The sequence below is a fragment of the Balaenoptera ricei genome, chromosome 16 (assembly GCF_028023285.1).
Source record: "Balaenoptera ricei isolate mBalRic1 chromosome 16, mBalRic1.hap2, whole genome shotgun sequence".
NCBI classification, from domain to species: domain Eukaryota; kingdom Metazoa; phylum Chordata; class Mammalia; order Artiodactyla; family Balaenopteridae; genus Balaenoptera; species Balaenoptera ricei.
The window spans coordinates 89,636,370-89,655,838 of NC_082654.1; the positions used below are offsets into that span (position 1 = coordinate 89,636,370).

The following is a 19,469-nucleotide window of genomic DNA, read 5'->3' on the forward strand; positions in this document are numbered from 1 at the left end:
TATTGAAACAACAGTTACCAACGAAGAGTAATTTCATAAAGTGTAAGATTGAGGGCGGGGGAAGTTCCAAGAGACAACCATAAAATGTTCAATTTTCCCACTTTTAATAGGAAACATAAAAGGCTTTATTCAAAACATATGACCTATTTCTTAAGAGAGATATGGGGATACATGTGTGTAATTGAACTCCATTTTATGGCCACTTACAGAAGAATGTATGGAAAAGAAAAAGCAGAGAAAGAAAGGGAGAAGGGGAAGAGTTGTGGGGAAAAGAATAGAGGGTCAGAAAGGATACGGAAAGAGGTCCAGAGGGAACAGGAAAAGCAAATGCAGATGAGGAAAAGGAACCAGAAAAGTCACACAACCTGCAGGGGCCTTAGAAATGAGCTAGCTTGCTTCTTCATTTTAAGTGAAATTAGTGGCCCAAAGAAGTTAAGTGGTTTGACCAAGTTCGGTGCCGGGACTTTAAGCCAAATTTGTCTAGCTTCTAAGCAAGGAAAACACATAAAGAGAAGGTCTGTGAAAAGGGATTGTTTGGAAAGAAGTGACGGGAGGGATGAGCGGGAGGGTGGACAGAGAGAGAGAGGCAGAAAGATACATAAACACACCATACACGTACATGCACACACACACACACGCTAAGCAGTGAGTTCTAAAGCAGGTATTTAATTAAACACTGTTTGTCACACCCCGACACTGCTACACATAACTAAAGTTTGGAGACCCCTGCCTTAAGCCCAGTACTTCTCAACTCTACTATGCCTAGAAATCACCTGGAGATCTTGTTAAAGTGCAGATTCTGGTTTTGTAATGCGGGGTGGTTCTGAGATTCTGAATGTCTAACAACTCCTCGGTGATGCTGATGCAACGTGTTCAAGGACCACTCTTGGAGTCAGAAGGCCCTACACCAGCAGTTCTCAGAGTGTGGTCCCTGGACCACAATGATGAATTCACCATCAGCTGATGAATGCACCACCAGCATTGCCTAAGAACTTGCTAGAAATGCATATTCTCAGGCCCCATCCCATACCTACTGAATCAGAAGCTCTGGGGGTGAGGCCCAGAAATCTGTGTTTTAACAAGCTGTCCAGGTAATTCTGGTGCATATTAAAGTTTGGAACCATTGCACTAGGCCATAATGTCTCCTATCACCTTGTTGCCTGTAATTGGCTAAACAAGTGTGGCAGTACTTTATGTTCAAGTCATTACTTTTCACTGGGCTATCTGAACTTTCTACTAGGAATTATCAACATTCCAGTAATTCTTTTCAGACACCCTTAAGATTTGGGAATGACACCGAGATCATGAGGCTCAAATGTGATGTGTAATTAAGGAAGTATTCTCTGAGGCCTCCTTTATTAGGCTCAGCTTGTCTTCCTCTAATTGGTTTAGACTTCCACACCTGGAGCTGGACTAAGAGATGTCCCCTCAAACTTTTTTCTTGGAGTAAAATATCTCCTTTAGCTCACCCCCACTTGCCCACTCTAGGCCCCTATACCAGGTCCTGGATTCCTCAGAACGTAGGTTAATCCCAGGAACTTTTGAATCTGGCCCCCTGTCTGAATGGAAATAACAGGATGGAGCTCCCCAAAGCTCCAGATTCAGCAGCCCTGGTCTTCCCAGCCCCTGCAGTCATGAGCTCTGATGCAGAGATGGCCATTTTTGGAGAAGCAGCTCCCTACCTGTGGAAATCAGAGAAGGAGAGAATCGAGGCTCCAAATCGCCCATTTGATTCTAAGAAAGCTTGCTTTGCAGTGGATGATAAGGAATTTTATGTGAAAGGTATGATCCAGAGCAAGGAAAATGACAAAGTCACAGTCGAGACCCTCGACAACCGCGTAAGTGTTGATCTCAGATGTCCTTGCTAACATGGGCATCCCCCTTTGCCTTTGGAGTAGAATAGTAGAAATTGCATGCTGGCCCATAGGAATCTGAAGATAGAACAAGACTCACATTGATCTACTCTGAGTGAAGTCGCAGGTAAAAACTGCCATGGCACGTACCTTTCCTCTGGCTCTTTCCTTCGAGGACTTGGGCTTTGAGAGTTTTTATGATGTTTGCTTTGGAGAAAGGGGAAGGTGGTGGTGGAAGAGTTTGGACTGTTTAAGGGAGAGATTGATACAGATTGCTGCTGGATGGGCGAATATACCAAATAGAACTCTCTAGGCTGCAGAGTGACTTACAGAGGGAGCTCCAGAGGCAATGCCTAATTTAATGCAGAGAATTACAGAGCACCATTCAATTCAATCCTTACTGGACACGCACCATGTCTAGGTCACAGTGTCTATCACTCTGCAAATATGAGCAAATCTCAGTCCCGCTTCCCCAAAGTTTATCATCTAGTGTAGGAATCAAGAGTACACGGTGGGTATGGGGACTTCCCTGGTGGCACAGAGGTTAAGAATCCGCCTGCCGATGCAGGGGACACGGGGTCAATCCCCGGTCCCAGAAGATCCCACATGCCGCGGAGCAACTAAGCCCGTGCACCACAACTACTGAGCCTGCACTCTAGAGCCCGCGAGCCACAACTACTCAGCCCGTGCGCCACAACTACTGAAGCCCGTGTGCCTAGAGCCTGTGCTCTGCAACAAGAGAAGCCATCACAATGAGAAGACCGTGCACCGCAACGAAGAGTAGCCCCCACACGCCACAACTAGAGAAAAGCCCGTGTGCAGTAAGGAAGACCCAACGCAGCCAAAAATAAATAAATAAAATAATTTTTTAAAAAAAGAGTACATGGTAGGTATGAATCGCAGTTCACAAATTCAAGCATACAAGACAGATGATGATGACGATGATGATGATGATGATTGTTATTATTAAACTTAACCTCTGGTGTCAGCCTCTTTTCACAGGGCCGGAAATAAATTTTCTGGAGTTACTATTGGGGTCCCCTCCCCAGAGCCATGCCACATTTTCAGTAATACCACATGGGGTGTCACTGCCCCCCCTGAAGGATTGCTAAGAAACAAGCCCCAGTTTCTTTTTTCTTTTTTTTTTTTTTGGAAAAGATTTTTTTATCCAGTGTTTAAGTAAGATTAAAAACTACAAGATTTTGCTTGCAGCTGATGAGCAAGAAGAGAAAAGTTAAACCCAAATTATCATCTGATTGGCTAGTTAAAACGCTCTGACTCAAGATCAAATTATTCAGTGACACACCAGTTACTTTGTGTGGGCTGAGGAGTTCTGGAGCAAAACAGCCCTAAACAAAACATATCATCTGAGAGCACAGGGCTAATGGGCATATGAAATACTAAACAAGAAAGCTGATAAAGGGAGGCTGTCGCAGACCTTTTGCTATTTTAGGCTTCTAGCAGTTGCTTACCATATACAAGGACCTAGCAGCCAGTTATTTTATCTCTTGACTTATCTGAGGTTAAACAACTTTAACCCACTAAGCAGGAATAAAGAGACACTTTGTAGATGAGTTGGAAAACATAAAGCAGTCCCACTTCTCCAGTAGAGTTTTAGTTGACTTAAATCATAAGAGAAACAATGATTACTGCACATATTGTCCTTGTCACACTGCATCTGTTGAGTAGAATTTCCATTCCAAGTGTTGTTTTCATCTTCACCATCGTCTTGAGTCCTCAATCTATATATCTTGCCCTCCTTTTTCAAGTCTTCCCCCCGTTTCTCCAGCACTCTTTTTCTGACTGGTTCCCTTTTGTCTGAGTTGCTAGAGGATGCAAGGTTTGAGGATTCCAATGATGCTGCTCTCACCGAGGTCTGTGCAGGAGGAGGATTACTAAATAAGAAGTTGCTAATCAATCTCCAGATGGCAAGGAATGGGTAAAGTACTGTCCCCAAGAATGTCCAAAAGTCGCCACTGGAAGAATGTACCATGGATGTAGTTGGTCTTCCTGCTGGCAACAGTACCACTGAAGCACTTGGGGCAAGTTCCAAATCCAGTAATTTCTTTTTATAATCTTCTTTGGTAAATTCCCTCCTGGGAAACATTGTCGCTAATGAAAAATTACTGTAAGTGTTGCCAACAGTCTGTGCAGCAAACTGCCTTGCTGCTTCTAGAGGAGCATCAGAAGGGAACTGATTTGTGAAGGAAGAACCATCAGGAAGACGGAATTGAATTCTCGCAACACTGCTTCCTTCTGTTGCGGAAGAGTCTCTCTTGACTTCCATTTCTGCCTGTTTGGCCAGCAGGGCTGCAGCTTTAGCAGCTTCTACTTCTTCCTGTGTCTTTGCAAAACGAGCAGCTCTCTCTGCACGGTCCAGTGCAATCATCTGTTTTATACGCTCTCGAGCTGCCCTATCTTCTGCCTTTTCTCTGTTCCTTTCTTCTAACATTCCTTTTGTTAATTCTTCTTCTTGCTTTCTTTTATAATCCAACATTTCTTTTCCAGTTTTCCTCCTCTCAATTTCCTCCTTAATCTCTCTCTGTTCTTCCTCTTTCCTTTTCTCTTCTCTCTTTTCTTCAAGTTGTTTGGTTAGTCTTTCCACTCTGACGGTGAGCTCCTCTGTAGGTCTCTGATTTGAACATCCACCAGGCTCTGGAGACACAGTGGCCTGGCCTGAAATTTCTCCTCCTGTTGCAGAATCTGACTTTGTATCAGAAGTGGGTGGTGTCTCACAGAGCTCTGCATTTCTGGACTGACAGTTTTCAGAAGTGTTGTTCTGATCAAATGAGGTGGATGGAGTAGAGACTGAACTTTCTCACTGGCCACTATTTGCCACTGATATTTCACCTTTTAACGAGTGCATCTGCCGGACTTTGTGGATTCTGGTAACAAGTTCATCTGCAGGAACACTTCCTGCTATTACTTCCAAGGGAATTCCACTGTCTCCAATAAAGAAACTGGATGGAACACACACTACAGGATAGATCTGTGAAAACTGTAGGCAGGCTTCACTTTTGGTATCGATTTTCACAGCAACAAAGCTGTTGGAAGATGCTTCTGTCACTTTCTCATCTTCCCAACTTGCAGCCATCTGTGTAGCCTGTTCATCATCACCTGCCACGAACACCACGAAGACCGCGCCGCTCCTCTTGGCCGACGCGATGGCGGCCGGAATGGCGCCCTGGAACCACAGCATCGCTGCCCTCGGGCACAGGCGCTCGCTCGACGTGTTGCCGCCTCGGTCCCGGAGCCGACCCGCCCTATCCGTCTTTGGGCCCCCACGGCCCGCCTCCGGCTCCGCACCGGCGCGCAGGCCCGTCAGCGGCTCCCAGGACGCGTGCAAGCGCGCAGGCCGAGGCGCGCCCCGCGACGCATGACGCCACGCGTCGCCGTTGGCAGCGCGCCCCTGTCCTTTGTCTCGTTGGCAAGTCGGTGCGTGCGGGAGCCCGGGAGACCGCAGGCCCTGCAGTCCCGGAAGTGGAAGGAGCGCCCCAGTTTCTGAACCTTCAGGACACACAGATTTTTCCATCTTCCTTATGCTATTTTGGATGTCCCTCTCTCTCTAGTTTAGGGCGGTGGGGCAGAAGGGCTTCCTTTCCTCAAGAGATTTGGTCTATATCAACAAATCTCCTCCCTTTTATCTTTTCGGTAAAACCCTCAAAGCTCTTCTGAGGATTAGGGCTTTTGGAAAACAAACGCTAGAAAGGCTTACAGGCTCTCTCGCTTTTATGCCCTATTTTCTACCTTTCCTGAGTAATGGAGTGCCAGTTGTATGCTTAAAGGGGAGGGAAAACAGAGAGGGGAAAATTAGGTAATAGTCTCAAAATACTGTTCAGGCATGGACCATGCTTCAAGTCCAAATGTTTTAACTATTAGGGCAGCGGTGCAAGGAATTCTGGAAGCCTTGAAAAGACAGGCGAGAGCAGAAACAGGTCATGGAAGAGGTGGCACTTCAGAAGAGCTTTGAAGTTTGCTAGATGTAATTTCAATGTAGATATATTCCAGACAAAGGGACCCACATGAGCAGAGGTATTGAGGTGGAGATTTACAGAACACACTGGAAGAGTTTTTTCCAATCTTCCAAGCTTGATCTCATTGCAGCACTCATAGCAAATGGGGTAAACAGAGGCAAGCTGCTGTGGCCTTGGCCATCCTGAGTTCCACCTGGCCACCCTGAGGCTGAAGGGCTCTATAACTTTGCACACCTGTAACCCTCTTCTGGCACACAGAATGGCATGCTGACTTGGGGGCATCAGACCAGAATTGATTATACAGTTTGACCAGTCTTAGATTTATCAAGAACACTTATTTACGGATCATCTCTGGGCACAGAAATGATCCATAAAGTTAACCACGGTAATGGGGTAATCTCACCACAATATCTCACCATTTTCACCCCACTGGTAGGTCACCACATCGGCTCTCCCACTCATCATGTGATTTTTCCTCTCAATATCCAGACACTCACTCCGAACAGTGACCAAGTCTTCCCCATGAACCCTCCCAAATTTGACAAGATCGAGGACATGGCCATGATGACCCACCTACACGAGCCAGGAGTGCTGTACAACCTCAAAGAGCGTTACGCAGCCTGGTTGATCTACGTGAGTACCCTTCAACCTCTCTTTATTCCATTTCCTTCTCTTAGTAAAGTCAAGATCCATAGGTTGAATTTTCTGATTTTCTCAGACCTACTCAGGCCTCTTCTGTGTCACCGTCAACCCATACAAGTGGCTGAAGGTGTACAACCCTGAGGTGGTGATGGCCTACAGAGGCAAAAAGCACCAGGAGGCCCCGCCCCACATCTTCTCCATCTCTGACAACGCCTATCAGTTCATGTTGACTGGTGAGTAATTTCTTTAATCCATATTTTAAAAAATAGTTTTAGTGAAGTATTCAAGTCCTTTAACTGCACTGGTTCTTAGTTAATTACTCGAGCCCTTCATAGGCTTTGGTCATCCAAACGGTGCAATGACCAAAGTGACCTCAGTAGATTCAGAGGATGTCAGGATGGAAAGCCAGGGGCGCAGTATCTTCCATTACCAGTCACGGTTCTTAAGCCAGAGCTTGGGACTGAAGCCACACTAAGTACATGCTTCTCTGGGGGTGGATGTGAAGCACAAGGAGATGTGCTGCCCCCACCTCCAAAGAAACCCCCAACAGGAACACACTTGGAAGAGAGACTATATTAGTAGCCACTTAGGAATGCAAAGTTGGAGAAATGGGCACAGCAACTTCCCTTCACCTGTTTTCTCAGGCTCCCTCTTTCTCCTCCTTAAATTTCCAGAATAGCAGATGAAATAGCAGAGATGTGGTAATACTGTCACCCTTGTCATGCCTAACATCACTTCGGTCTGTTCCACTTTCACCTGATTTGACTTGGTGCAGAGAGAAGTAGAAGCAAGCATCTGAGATCTGAAGATGCTTAAAAGTCATCCAGGACAATGTTGCCCAAACTTCAGCCATTCCAATGTCACATTCGCAATCCTGGCCATTTCTGCATATTTAAAATCTTTCCTTATAGTGACTGAAGTTCCGTCCATTTCAAAAAGGAAGAATAGGGAATTCCCTGGCGGTCCAATGGTTAAGACTCTGTGCTTCCACTGCAGGGGACACGGATTCGATACCTGGTCAGGGAACTAAGATCCCACATGCCACGTGGCGTAGCCAAAAATAAAAATAAAATAGGAACCGAACAAATCTGCCCTTTGATCTGGAGGAAAACTATTTTTTAAAAAAAGGAAGAATAATATCACTATTAGTATTAGTTTCTTAGGACTGCCGTAACCAAGTACTACACACTGGGTAGCCTAAGCAACAGAAATGCATTGTGTCACAGCTCTGGAGCCTGGAAGTCTGAGATCAAGGTGTCAGCAGGGTTGGTTCCCTCTGAGGGCCGAGAGGGAGAATGTGGTCCAGGCCACTCTCCCAGCTTCCGGTGGTTTGCTGGCCATCCTTGCCATCCCTTGGCTTATAGAATCATCACCTTGATCTGCACTTTCATCTTCACATTGTGTTCTCATCTGTCTCCAAATTTCTCTTTTTATAAGGACACCAGTCATATTGGATTAGGGGCCCACCTACTCCAGTATGACCTCATCTTCACTAATTACATCTGCAATGACCCTATTTCCAAATAAGGTCACATTTTGAGGTACTGGGGGTTAGTTAGGGCCTCAACATATTAGTTTGTTGGGGGGAACACAATTCAACCTATAACACTCTTGTAAATGGAAAACCACGGTCACTGTCCACAAGTAGAAAGTAAAGGTGAAAGAAAAAGGCAATGACAACAAATCAGTGTCCATAAATTCTAATTAGAAGCTGTGGCTTCTTACAAGTTCTAAGTCTGAGACTTGCTTTCTTTGTTGAAAAGGGAGATAAGAAAGCGCTATTGAGGAGGTAAAGATCTGTGAACACGAATAACTTCCACACTGTGGGACTCACCGTTCACTTCCCATGCTGCCCACGTTACACATCCAGCATTTGGGAAATCTGCACAAATTGTCTCCAAGAAGATTCGACATGCCCAAATCATCACACCACTAGTTAATGGCAAAGCCAGAACTAGAACTCATGGGCTCTGTCTACCCCCAATGTTGCCTGATTTGTATATCCTGCCTGTATCTTGTTTATTTATTCTGTCCTGCTTCCTTCTGCATTTCTAGATCGAGACAACCAGTCCGTCCTCATCGCGTGAGGACTTGGAAGGGGCTGTCCATTCCTTCTGCTCTCCTTTAGCTCACTTACTTTTTTAAAAAAATTTATTTTATTGAAGTATACTTGATTTACAATGTTGTATTAATGTCTGCTGTACAGCAAAGTGATTCAGTTATACATATATATTCCTTTTCATATTCTTTTCCATTTTGTTTTATCACAAGGTATTGAATATAGTTCCCTGTGCAATGCAGTAGGACCTTGTTGGTTATGCATTCTATATCTAATAGTTTGAATCTACTCATCCCAAACTCTCAATCCATTTGTCCTCCATTCCCCCTTTCCTTGGTCCCCTTGGCAATTACAAGTCTGTTCTCTATGTCTGTGTATCTCACTTTATTTTATTTTATTTTACTTTATTATATTTTATTTATTTTTGGGTGTGTCGGGTCTTAGTTGCAGCACTCGGGATCTTTTGTTGGGGCGCGTGGGCTCTTCGCTGTGGTGTACAGGCTTCTCTCTAGTTGTGGCAGGCGGGTTTTCTCTTCTCTAGTTGTGGCACGCAGGCTCCAGAGTGTGTGGGCTCTGTAGTTGTGGCACGCGGGCACCAGAGCACGTGGGCTCTGTAGTTTGTGGCACGTGGGCTCTAATTGAGGCACACAAGCTCAGTAGTTATGGCGTGCAGGCTCGGTTGCCCCGCGGCATGTGGGATCTTAGTTCCCTGACCAGGGATTGAACCCGCGTCCCTTGCATTGCAAGGCGGGTTCTTTACCACTGGACCACCAGGGAAGTCCCTCTCACTTACTTTTAAATCAACAGCGGAGAATCCGGGGCTGGGAAGACAGTGAACACCAAGCGTGTGATCCAGCACTTTGCAGCAACTGCGGTCACTGGGGAGAAGAGGAAGGAGCAGCGGCCGGGCAAGATGCAGGTGAGCAGCTTCCTGCACCTGGAAGGCTTGCTGGAATGACTATAACTGAAACCCCAGGTGAGCCCCAAGTGTCCGCAGGGCTTTGTGCTCAGCAGAGATGCACAGCACGAGGTCCTGCCCCAGGGGGTGTTTACCGGGCAAGGCAGGAAATGGCTCCACCTTGTGGACTCGGGCTCTAGCACCAGCTCCATCAGCAACAGCCGAGTGACCTTGAACAACTCCACATCCTCCTTTGGCGAAGGAATGGTTTAGGCCAGTGGTTCTCAAACTGGAGTGCACGTCAGAATCACCAGGAGGGTTCGTTAACAACGGATTGCTGGTCCCCAGGCCCAGAATTTCTGACTGAAATTCCTGTCTCACATTCAAAATCCTGGCATGTTGCATTTCTGTCATGTTCCCATTGTTCATGCCCTGTCCAGGGATCACACTTTGAGAACCACTGGGCTGGACAGTAGTTTCCAAACAGCTCTGAAGTCAGAAAGGCAAGCAATCATGTGGGGAAGGGGGAAAGGTGAAAACTCTGCTTTCTATAAGTGGATTTCTACGTAATAATTCTCACAAAATATTTTATGCAACTTAAACATTTTTTTGAGAACCACTGTTTCTATCATATGGGTCACTTTCATTGCTCACAGTCTGTTTCTACTTCTGAACCCGAATATCTGTATAAATGGGTCCTGGTGCATGCAGGAACAGAGGTCTATATTTTACAAATCCATAATTTATAATAAAATGTTATCAGAGAAGAAAGGCCATCTGGGAGATTGAGAGGTAGCGGGTAGGGCTCCAACCTGGAATCTGGTGTGGCCAGAAGCCACTTTGATGCTGTGCTAAGACTCCTTCTACGATGGGACCTTGAAGCCTCCTTGGGTGGGGTGGGGATGGGCCTGTGGGTACTCAGCACAACTGTACCTGCCACCAGCCTGAGCTGGGCGACATCTCTCCCTGGGACCTTCCCAGAGCATCCACACTTTTGAGTCACTGGGAAGTTACTTCGGAAGACGTCCAAAGTCCTCTCTTTTCCTCTTCTCACTTATTATTAGGGAACCCTGGAAGACCAGATCATCCAGGCCAGCCCCCTCCTGGAGGCCTTTGGAAATGCCAAGACCGTGAGGAATGACAACTCCTTGAGATTCGTTAAGACTCAGTCCAATTGTCAATGACCCCCAGAAAGAAAACCCTCTCCTCCAATGCTGAATATGAAAAATGGCCACATAAACTAGGATATACCTGGCCTTAGTCTACCCCCAAGCGCTTCAGATCAAGCTGCCCAACCGGGATATTCTGATAACCCTTCAAAGAACATTTTGTCTTATTCCCAGCCGAAGGAAGATTTAGCTGTCCTTCCCTAACTAATCAGCATCACCTCAGAGCCTCCTGAAGTCACAATGATTCAAGATTCAAATTCCACAAGTACAAAATGACTTCTCTATGCTAAAATTGGTCTCTTCAGGTGGAAGCATTTTAAAATACATAAGTCCATTGAACAGTATCCACTGACTTATTAGCCATGAAAACCTTAGTGTGAAGTTAGTTAGCAGATCTGACCTTCTCCAAGTCAGGAGGTGCTGGGAGGAGGGAAAACCTGGTGGAGGCAGCAGAGCTCAAAAATTGGGAAGAAGTTGATACTGAAGATACTGAAGGATATGTCCCATCCTTCAATGTTTCACTTAGGATTAGCTCAACCAAAGAGGCATTTACTTCCGACACTGGCAAATAAACAAGTATCCAGTCTCCTATCTAATTTCACTGGCCAGTAGAGCAAGTACCCAGAGGCACTTGCATTCAGCAGCTAGAACTCCTGAAGAGCGAACACATAATTCACATAAACCTACACTGGTCCTTCATTAACTCTTCTTAGGCTTCATTCAGAGAATACTGAGAATACTACTGAGGATGTACTACATTCCAGGGTCTGTGGGTGAACAAGCAAGGCAATATTTTTGCCCTCCAATTGGCTCACAGAGTGGTAGCGACCAATTAAGCAGATGATGTAAGAAGGGAGTATACACACACACATATATACTATATATAATTTCACCCCTCACTCCCCAAGATTGGGGGAACCCAAGTGCTGAGTGGGTCTTTGGGGAGCCAGGAGGCCTGGCCTGGGGGCTAAGTTTGCATGTAGTAAGTAGTAAGGAAAACTGAGGCAAGAAATCTCAGAAGTAACATCCAGAGGCAAAAAAGAAGTCAGATAGTCCAACCAGGTTATCAGTTCAGAGGTGTTACAAAGAGTTTGAGCAGGATAAAGACCAAGGAGACAGTCAGGTGTGAGGTGGTCCCAAACAGAGACTTGAGAGGGAGCCTGCAGGCATCCCCAGAGCTGTGGGAACAGGGCCAGGTGCTCTGGGCAGAGCTACCTGAGTCTTGGCTGAGCCGGCGTGGGGACCAGATGCCAAGCAAACAGAGAGAAGGAAGGTCCTCATGCTTCTGGCATCACCTCCTCCGTGAGCCTACACAGCCCACCCATCCTCAGTAGTACCTAACAGAAGCTGGCTACAGTACCACAGAAAGAAAATAACTGTGTTTTTCAATCTGTCTTTGGACAGGGGACGTTCATTCGTATTCACTTTGGAGCCACAGGAAAGCTGGTGTCAGCGGACATTGAAACCTGTGAGTCCAAACACTCTATCTGGCACCTTGGATTTGGCCACAGAGGCATCTCCTGGGGTCCCTAAAATCACATCGTTTTTTGTTATCTTAGATCTCTTAGAAAAATCCAGGGTGGCATTTCAGTTATCCCGTGAGAGAGGCTATCATATTTTTTACCAAATCATGTCAAACAAGAAGCTGGAACTTATGGGTAAGTTCCTTGGTTATCATTCTCATCTTCCAAATCGATCACATTGGAAAAAAACTCAGAGTCAGTTGTGCATAAGATGCTAAAGGGATCCATCTTCTTCACAGACCTGCTTCTCATTTCAACCAACCCCTTTGACTTCCCCTTTGTGAGCAAAGGAGAGGTCACCGTGGCCAGTATTGATGACAGTGAGGAACTGTTGGCCACTGATGTAAGTATTTTGTGTGTTTATTTACTTAAGTAAGGAATTGTTGAATTTATGAACTGAGAGGTACCCATGATCTCAGGAGGAAGCTGGGATGCAGGGATGCTCAGTGATTAGACCCAAGAGCTCAGAGAATTAGTACAGATCACACCCCTCCCCCACTTGGTTCCATTTCAGAAGATTCCAGGAAATGGGAATACAGAAAGTTCTCCAAAATAGGCCTTCAGTTCCATTCTCCAGCTTTTGAGAGTAAATGTTTGCATGGATAAGGTCTTTAAAGTTTTTGTTGGAAGTTTTCAGGGTACCAAACCATCTACATGGTTCTTTTAAGAAAATCTAGAAAATACAAAAAAGTCTAAAGCAGGAGAAAAACAGTCCCGCTCTGCAGCAGCCGTTCCATTCCTCCGGCTACCTGCCACCTCGGGCTCACAGTAGGCACCCACCTCCTCAACACACCTGTCAGGCCTCTGGTCTTTAGCTTTGGGGAATATCTCCAGGGTCAATAACCATAATATTAACTAAGTGCATTGAGCACTCACGCATGCTAGGAACTGAGAAAAGAGCTTTGCCTCAACAAAACCTCTGGGATCAGCACCACTGCTACCCCCGTTTCATAAAGGTAGAAGCTGAGTCTTAGGAAAAAAACACACGATTTGCACGAAGACAGTTTGTAAACGACGGTCTGAACCCAGATCTGCCCAACCCCAGAACTTGCATTTTTAACCCTAACCCTAACCCTAACCCTAACCCCTAACCCTAAACCCTAACCCTAATTGTCTAACTTTAACCCTAACCCCTAACCCCTAACCCTAACCCTAACCCTAATTGTCTAACCCTAACCACTAACCCCTAACCCCTAACCCCTAAACCCTAACCCTAACCCTAAACCCTAACCCTAAACCCTAACCCTAGCCCTAACCCTAACAACCCTAACCCTAACCCGAACCCGAACCCTAACCCTAAACCTCTAACCCTAACCCTAACCCTAAACCCTAAACCCTAAACCCTAAACCCTAACCCTAACCCTAAACCTTAAACCCTAAACCCTAACCCTAAACCCTAAACCCTAACCCTAACCCTAACGACCCTGACCCTGACCCTGACCCTGGCCCTGGCCCTAACCCTAACCCTAACCTCATAGTGTTGCTGACCCTTCCATTGATATAATTGTATGTAATTGAACTTATTCAATAAATCTATTAAACATCTGCCCTCTGCCCAACACCCTCCCAGGTGTTGGAAATGCAATGAAAATACTCCATAAGATGCGCACCTGGTGGGCACATTATTAACAAAAGGCTTTTACATTTTTACCAGTAGTTTCTCCTTAAGGTCATCACTTGCCAATTAATGACCATGCTGTTTAGGAAGCTCATTAAAAACCCAGGAGTCACGGTTCCCGGCAGGCTCTCCCGTTCTCCCTCGGGCACTCTTCCACCCTCTCTAAGTTTCAGTTTCCAGGAACTCGAGCCTATTGAGAGAGTGAGGAAATAGCTAATCTGGTTTTTGGATGGTAGACCATAAACCAGATTTAAAGAAAAATATGTCATTGCTGGTTTTCATTCAAACAGACAAGTATAATGAAGGAATCCCTCTGGCCCTCCAGGAGTTGCCTGGGAACCTAGTCTGCGAAATACTTATACATCAAGAGATGGCTCTGAGCTGGAATTCTACAAAAGAAGAGTAGAGCAACCCAGTACAGCTTTATACCCCCTCAGCCGCAGGAGGAGAATGGCTGCAGGCTACTGAAAGCCAGCAGCATTGACAAATTAACTCCCCCCAGCCTTTGCCAAACTACAGTGGTACCTCTGAGTTCTCTGTTTCCTTCTCTATTCTGACTCTTTTCTCAATAAATCCACATTTCTTAATATAGTGTCACAGTGGAAGCAAAACAGACCTTCAATTTTCAGACCTCAATTTATAAAGCAAAGGTTCTAGGGGTTTTGTTTTTAAATTAAAGGACCACATCATTTGAAAATTGTACAGGTTCTAATTCTTCAGTTCCAAGACACCAAACACACTGCATGCGGTCCCCATGGAAAGGCCCCTCTCAGCAGAAGCGCCACCGATTCCACAATGAAAGGGCAGCAAGGTGCCCTTCTCCCTTCTCTGCTGCCTGGATGGCCCCCATGTTTTTCAATCCATGCCCCCTGGCAAGTTTCTAAGGTGCAATTCTGAGACCCTTCCCTTTCCCATCCCAGCAGGTGGCCAAGGGCCGGCCCGGGCTGGAGACGTGCAGGAAGCAGAGCTGGGCCAGCTGGCCAGAGTGGGGTTTGGGGGTTCTCAGCAGGAGAAATCACCATGCAGGATAAATCCCTTGGCCTTGCCATAAGCCAAGGGTAAGTCTCTCAGGGCTACGGGCCCTCTCAGGTTCTCCTTGCAGATACCTCGTGTGAGGCACTTGGCTACTTGGGAAAACCGCGTGGGAGCGAGCTTTACACCAGCAGATGTTTTGTAAAATTGAACGGGGTAGGCTCGGGCCTGTCCTCAAAGCCTCTACTCAAAGGCGAGACCTTCCTGCGACTGCCAGGTTAGGGGGTTCCGCGACTGTGCCGAACAGCTCTGGTGTGAGTCATGGTTCCCTCCTCCACCCACCCCCACGAGCCCCTGAGGACGCCCCGCGCCAGGTGCGCTCTGGCCAGGATGCCCACTTCCGGGAGAGGCGCGCGGACCGCCGGCGCGCTCAGGTGAGCTGCAGCCAATGCCAAGCGAGACCCGCCCCGCCGGCGCCGCGTCCGCGCGGCACAGCACGGTCTCGGCACTCTGGGCACGGGCGCCTGGGGCCGGGCGTCCCCTCTCCTGCGAGCGCCAGGCAGGAAGCGGCGCCCCTGCGAGGCCGCTAGTGATGCCCCGGCGCACGGGCCCCTGCGGCGCGGAGATCGCTCCAGGCTGGACTCAGCGAGGCCAAGGCCGCCAGCAGGAGCGCTTGCCGGGACCCGGCTCGGGCGGCGGAGCTGCAGGCCCCCGCAAACAACCCAGTTTTTTAAATGGAAAAAGGACTTGAAAAGACCCTTCTCCAGATAAGACATACAAATGGTCAACAAACACCTGAAGAGATGTTAAACATCGTTAGTCACGATGGAAATGCACATTAATATCACAACGCCATACCCCTCCACAAACACTAGAAGGCCTATAATCAAGATAATTAAAAATAACAAATTTTGGCAAAAATGTAGAGACATTGATACAGAGTTTCCCATGGGGAAAATGAATCGGTCCAGGAGATGGATGGTGAGAATATTTGTACAACAATGTGAATGTAGTCAATGCCACAGAACTGTATACTCAAAATGGTTTAAATGGTAAATGTTACTTTTAATCACAATGAAAAGAATGAATGAAGCACTGATGATACATGTTAGAACATGGATGAACACTGAAAACATTCTAAGTCAAAGAGCTCATGCAGAAAAGGTCACCCAGATCATACTTAGCTCGTGTATTTTAAATCCATAAAGGTTTTGAAAATGAGGGAAAGTCTCAGTAATGGTTTCAGAAAAAGAAAACTGGATCAGAATGGGAAAAGACATTTCCATAGAGTTGCGGAGATGGTGAACGTTGAAGTGGGCCCGTGGATAGGATTATAAGGTGGAACCATAAAATTTCGTCTTTGGGTCTTTATGTTCTGGTTCCCTGGGAGAGGACCCCAGTATTGCATAAAACACACTGGAGTAGTTTATGTGAGGTGGTGTATTTTGTACTGCTACTTATAGTTTTTTTATACACTTGAAATTACTGGGGAGTACATTACTTTTCAAAAGAACCAGGTCAAAACCATGCCCAAGAAAAGCAGAGAAGACATCAAACTTCATAATAGAGGCCAAGCCTTAACCAGATGCGGTTCACCTAAAGTGGTGACGCTCATCATTCTTGTAGGGTCCACGCGTTATTAACAGGCACCATGGGAAGGTTATATTAGGAGCCACTGTGTCTTGCGTGCTGTGGATGACCTGGCTGTAGTAGAAACAGTGGGATTTCTGAATTCTAGTCTCCCACATCAAACCACCAAAAACCTGTTAGAACTAATAAACGAATTTAGTAAAGCTGCAGGGTAAAAAATCAGTACACAAAAATCACTTCTCTTTCTTTCTTTTTTTTTATAAATTTTTTAAAAAATATTTATTTCTTTATTTAGAAATTATTTACTTCAGGTAGGAAGTCCTAGAAGGAATGCTTAGCAGAGTGCTTTTTCACTGCAGCTCACAATAGGGCAATGAGGCACAATTCCATGGCATGTTAGATGGCGTAGAAACGTTTTCCTAAAGCTGCTGGAGTGCTGAAGAAATCTAGTTCTCCCAAGTAAGAGTGTAGCATGTGGCCCTTTGCTCGGCATACACAGAGGGCATCTGAAGGGCCAACTGACCTGGCTGTTGCTCAGCAAACATAGAGGGGTCTGGGGGTACTCAGGGATCTGTAGGGAAAAGGGTGCCAACCGGGGGGCTTAGGAGTCCGGAAAAGGGTACTTCCTCTAAAATAAAGCAGAGGAGTGACGAAGACATCATGGAGGAAGTTGCAAGACGCCATTTCTGCACGGCTACTCACAGCATTACCTCGAGGCCAGTACTCACGTTGAGTTTCCCTTTAGATCTAGAGAGCGGCAGGATGAGCAACACCCCGGCGATGGAAGCACCCGGCTTAGCTAGAGAAAACTCATTTTCTTCCTAGAGCCATGCCTACGGTGGCTAGTGGCCTGTCAACAGCAGTCAATTTCAAGTAGCTTCAAGGCAGCATGAATGGAGCTTTCAAAATGGGAAAGCAGGTTTTCCCTGGGGGTGCAGTGGTTGAGAATCTGCCTGCCAATGCAGGGCACACGGGTTCGAGCCCTGGTCTGGGAAGATCCCACATGCCGCGGAGCAACTAGGCCCGTGAGCCACAACTACTGAGGCTGCGCGTCCGGAGCCTGTGCTCCGCAACAAGAGAGGCCGCCATAGTGAGAGGCCCACGCACTGCAAAGAAGAGAGGCCCCCGCTTGCCGCAACTAGAGAAAGCCCCCGCACAGAAACGAAGACCCAACAGAGCCATAAATAAATAAATAAATAACATAGGATTTCTTTAAAAAAAAAATGGGAAAGCAAGGCTAGTTCCATCAGGCCCCCATTTCCACGGGCACACGCAGCATACATCCCTGTGCTTTCTAACAAGTCCAAACAGACACAGGTTACCCAGTGGTTCCTTCCTTGAATCAACTCCTCGAAGCAGGGTGTTCTGCAAACAGCAAACTGCCTCAACCAAGGAACGCCCCAGCTAAGCCTCCGGGACCGTGGCTCTTCAAAAGCCTGCAGTGTTGCATGAGGAACTGGGCTTTAGTTGCAGTCGGAACGCAAGCCGACATTCTCCTGGAGGCAGGGTGACTTCAGGCAGGGGGTCCCAGATCGAATGCGAAGCCGAGGGTTATTCTCAGTACAGCTCAGACTAGGGCAATGAGTCACACTTGCACGGTATGTTGGACCTGCTACAAAGGTGTTCGTCGACCTGTGGGAGTGTTGAGGAAATCACGCTCTGCCAAGAAAGAGTGCAGTCTGTTGCCCTACACTTGGCACACACAGAGTGGCTCTGAAGGGCTACGGGCCTGGATGTGGCTTAGCAGGCCCATGGGGGCCTGAGGGTACTCAGTGTTCTTGCAGGGAATAGGGTGCCCATGCGTGGTTCCTAGATGTCCTGCAAAGCGTACTGACGTTAAAACAATGCAGAGCAGAGGCTACGGCCTCCTGGAAACTGCTGCACGCCTCCGCTTCTGCATGGCAATTCAGGGACTTACCTCGAGACAACTGCTCAGGCTGAGTGTCCCGTTAGCGACACAGCATGGTAGGATGTTGACTTTCTCCTCGAGCAGAGTGACTTCAGGTACGGGGTCCTCTAAGAATCCTAAGCAGAGTGTTTTCCCATGGCAGCTCAGATGGGGGCCATGACGAACAGTTCCATGGCACGTCGCACTGGCTAGAAATGTGGTCCTGAGGCTGTTCCAGTGTTCTGGAAATGTAGCTCTCCTTAAGGAATGAGCAGTGTGTTGCCCATCACTCGGCATACACAGAGGGCCTCCGAGGGACCGACCTTTGGGCCTCGATGTTGCTCAGCAGGCCCACAGGGGTCTGGAGGTACTCACTGATCTTGGAGGGAAAATGATGCACACCCGAGGGGCCTAGGAGTCCTGAAAAGGGTAGTTCATTTAAAATAAAGCAGAACAGGGGCTTCCCTGGTAGCTCAGTGGTTGAAAATCTGCCTGCCAATGCAGGGTACACGGGTTCGAACACCGGTCTGGGAGGATCTCACAGGCCACGGAACAACTAGGCGCGTGAGCCACAACTACTGAGCCTGCGAGTTTGGAGCCTGTGCTCCGCAACAAGAGAGGCCGCGATAGTGAGAGGCCTACGCACCGCGATGAAGAGTGGCCGCCACTAACCGCAACTGTAGAGGGCCCTAGCACAGAAACGAAGACCAAACATAACAATCAATCAGTCAATCAATAAATCTTAAAATAACAATAAATAATGAAAAAAATAAAATAAAATAAAGCATAACAGCGAATAAGACCTCATGGAAAGAGCTGCATGCCTCCCTTTCTGCGCGGCTACTCAGGGACTTACCTCGAGGCCAGTACTCACGTTGAGTTTCCCTTTAGCTCTAGAGCGAGGCAGGATGAGCTCCACTGCGGCCATCGAAGCACCTGGCTTACATAGAGAAAACTCATTTTTTTCCCAGAGCCATGCCTACAGTAGCTAGTGGCCTGTCAAGAGCAGTCAATTTCAAGTAGCTTCAAGGCAGCATGAATGGAGCTTTCAAAATGGGAAAGCAAGGCTACTTCCATCAGGCCCCCACTTCCACGGGCACACGCAGCATACATCCCTGTGCTTTCTAACAAGTCCAAACAGACACAGGTTACCCAGTGGTTCCTTCCTTGAATCAACTCCTCGAATCAGGGTGTTCTGCAAACAGCTAACTGCCTCAATCAAGGAACACCCCAGCTAAGCCTCCGGGCCCGTGGCTCTTCAAAAGCCTGCAGTGTTACACGAG

General features: G+C 47.1%; 1 protein-coding gene and 1 pseudogene across 1 annotated transcript; one reads left to right on the plus strand and one right to left on the minus strand.

Annotated features, from left to right (window-relative positions):
- Positions 1 to 1,634: 1,634 nt before the first annotated feature.
- On the plus strand, positions 1,635 to 14,851 carry LOC132350470 (myosin-13-like). The gene is made up of 11 exons (XM_059899655.1): positions 1,635 to 1,838; positions 6,317 to 6,460; positions 6,546 to 6,702; positions 8,525 to 8,552; positions 9,336 to 9,447; positions 10,491 to 10,583; positions 12,000 to 12,063; positions 12,155 to 12,253; positions 12,358 to 12,465; positions 14,660 to 14,726; positions 14,839 to 14,851. Exons 1-11 carry the CDS (start codon positions 1,635 to 1,637, stop codon positions 14,849 to 14,851), a joined length of 1,089 nt encoding a protein of 362 aa, XP_059755638.1.
- Positions 1,960 to 5,052, minus strand: LOC132351023 (UBX domain-containing protein 4-like; annotated as a pseudogene).
- Positions 14,852 to 19,469: the final 4,618 nt, after the last annotated feature.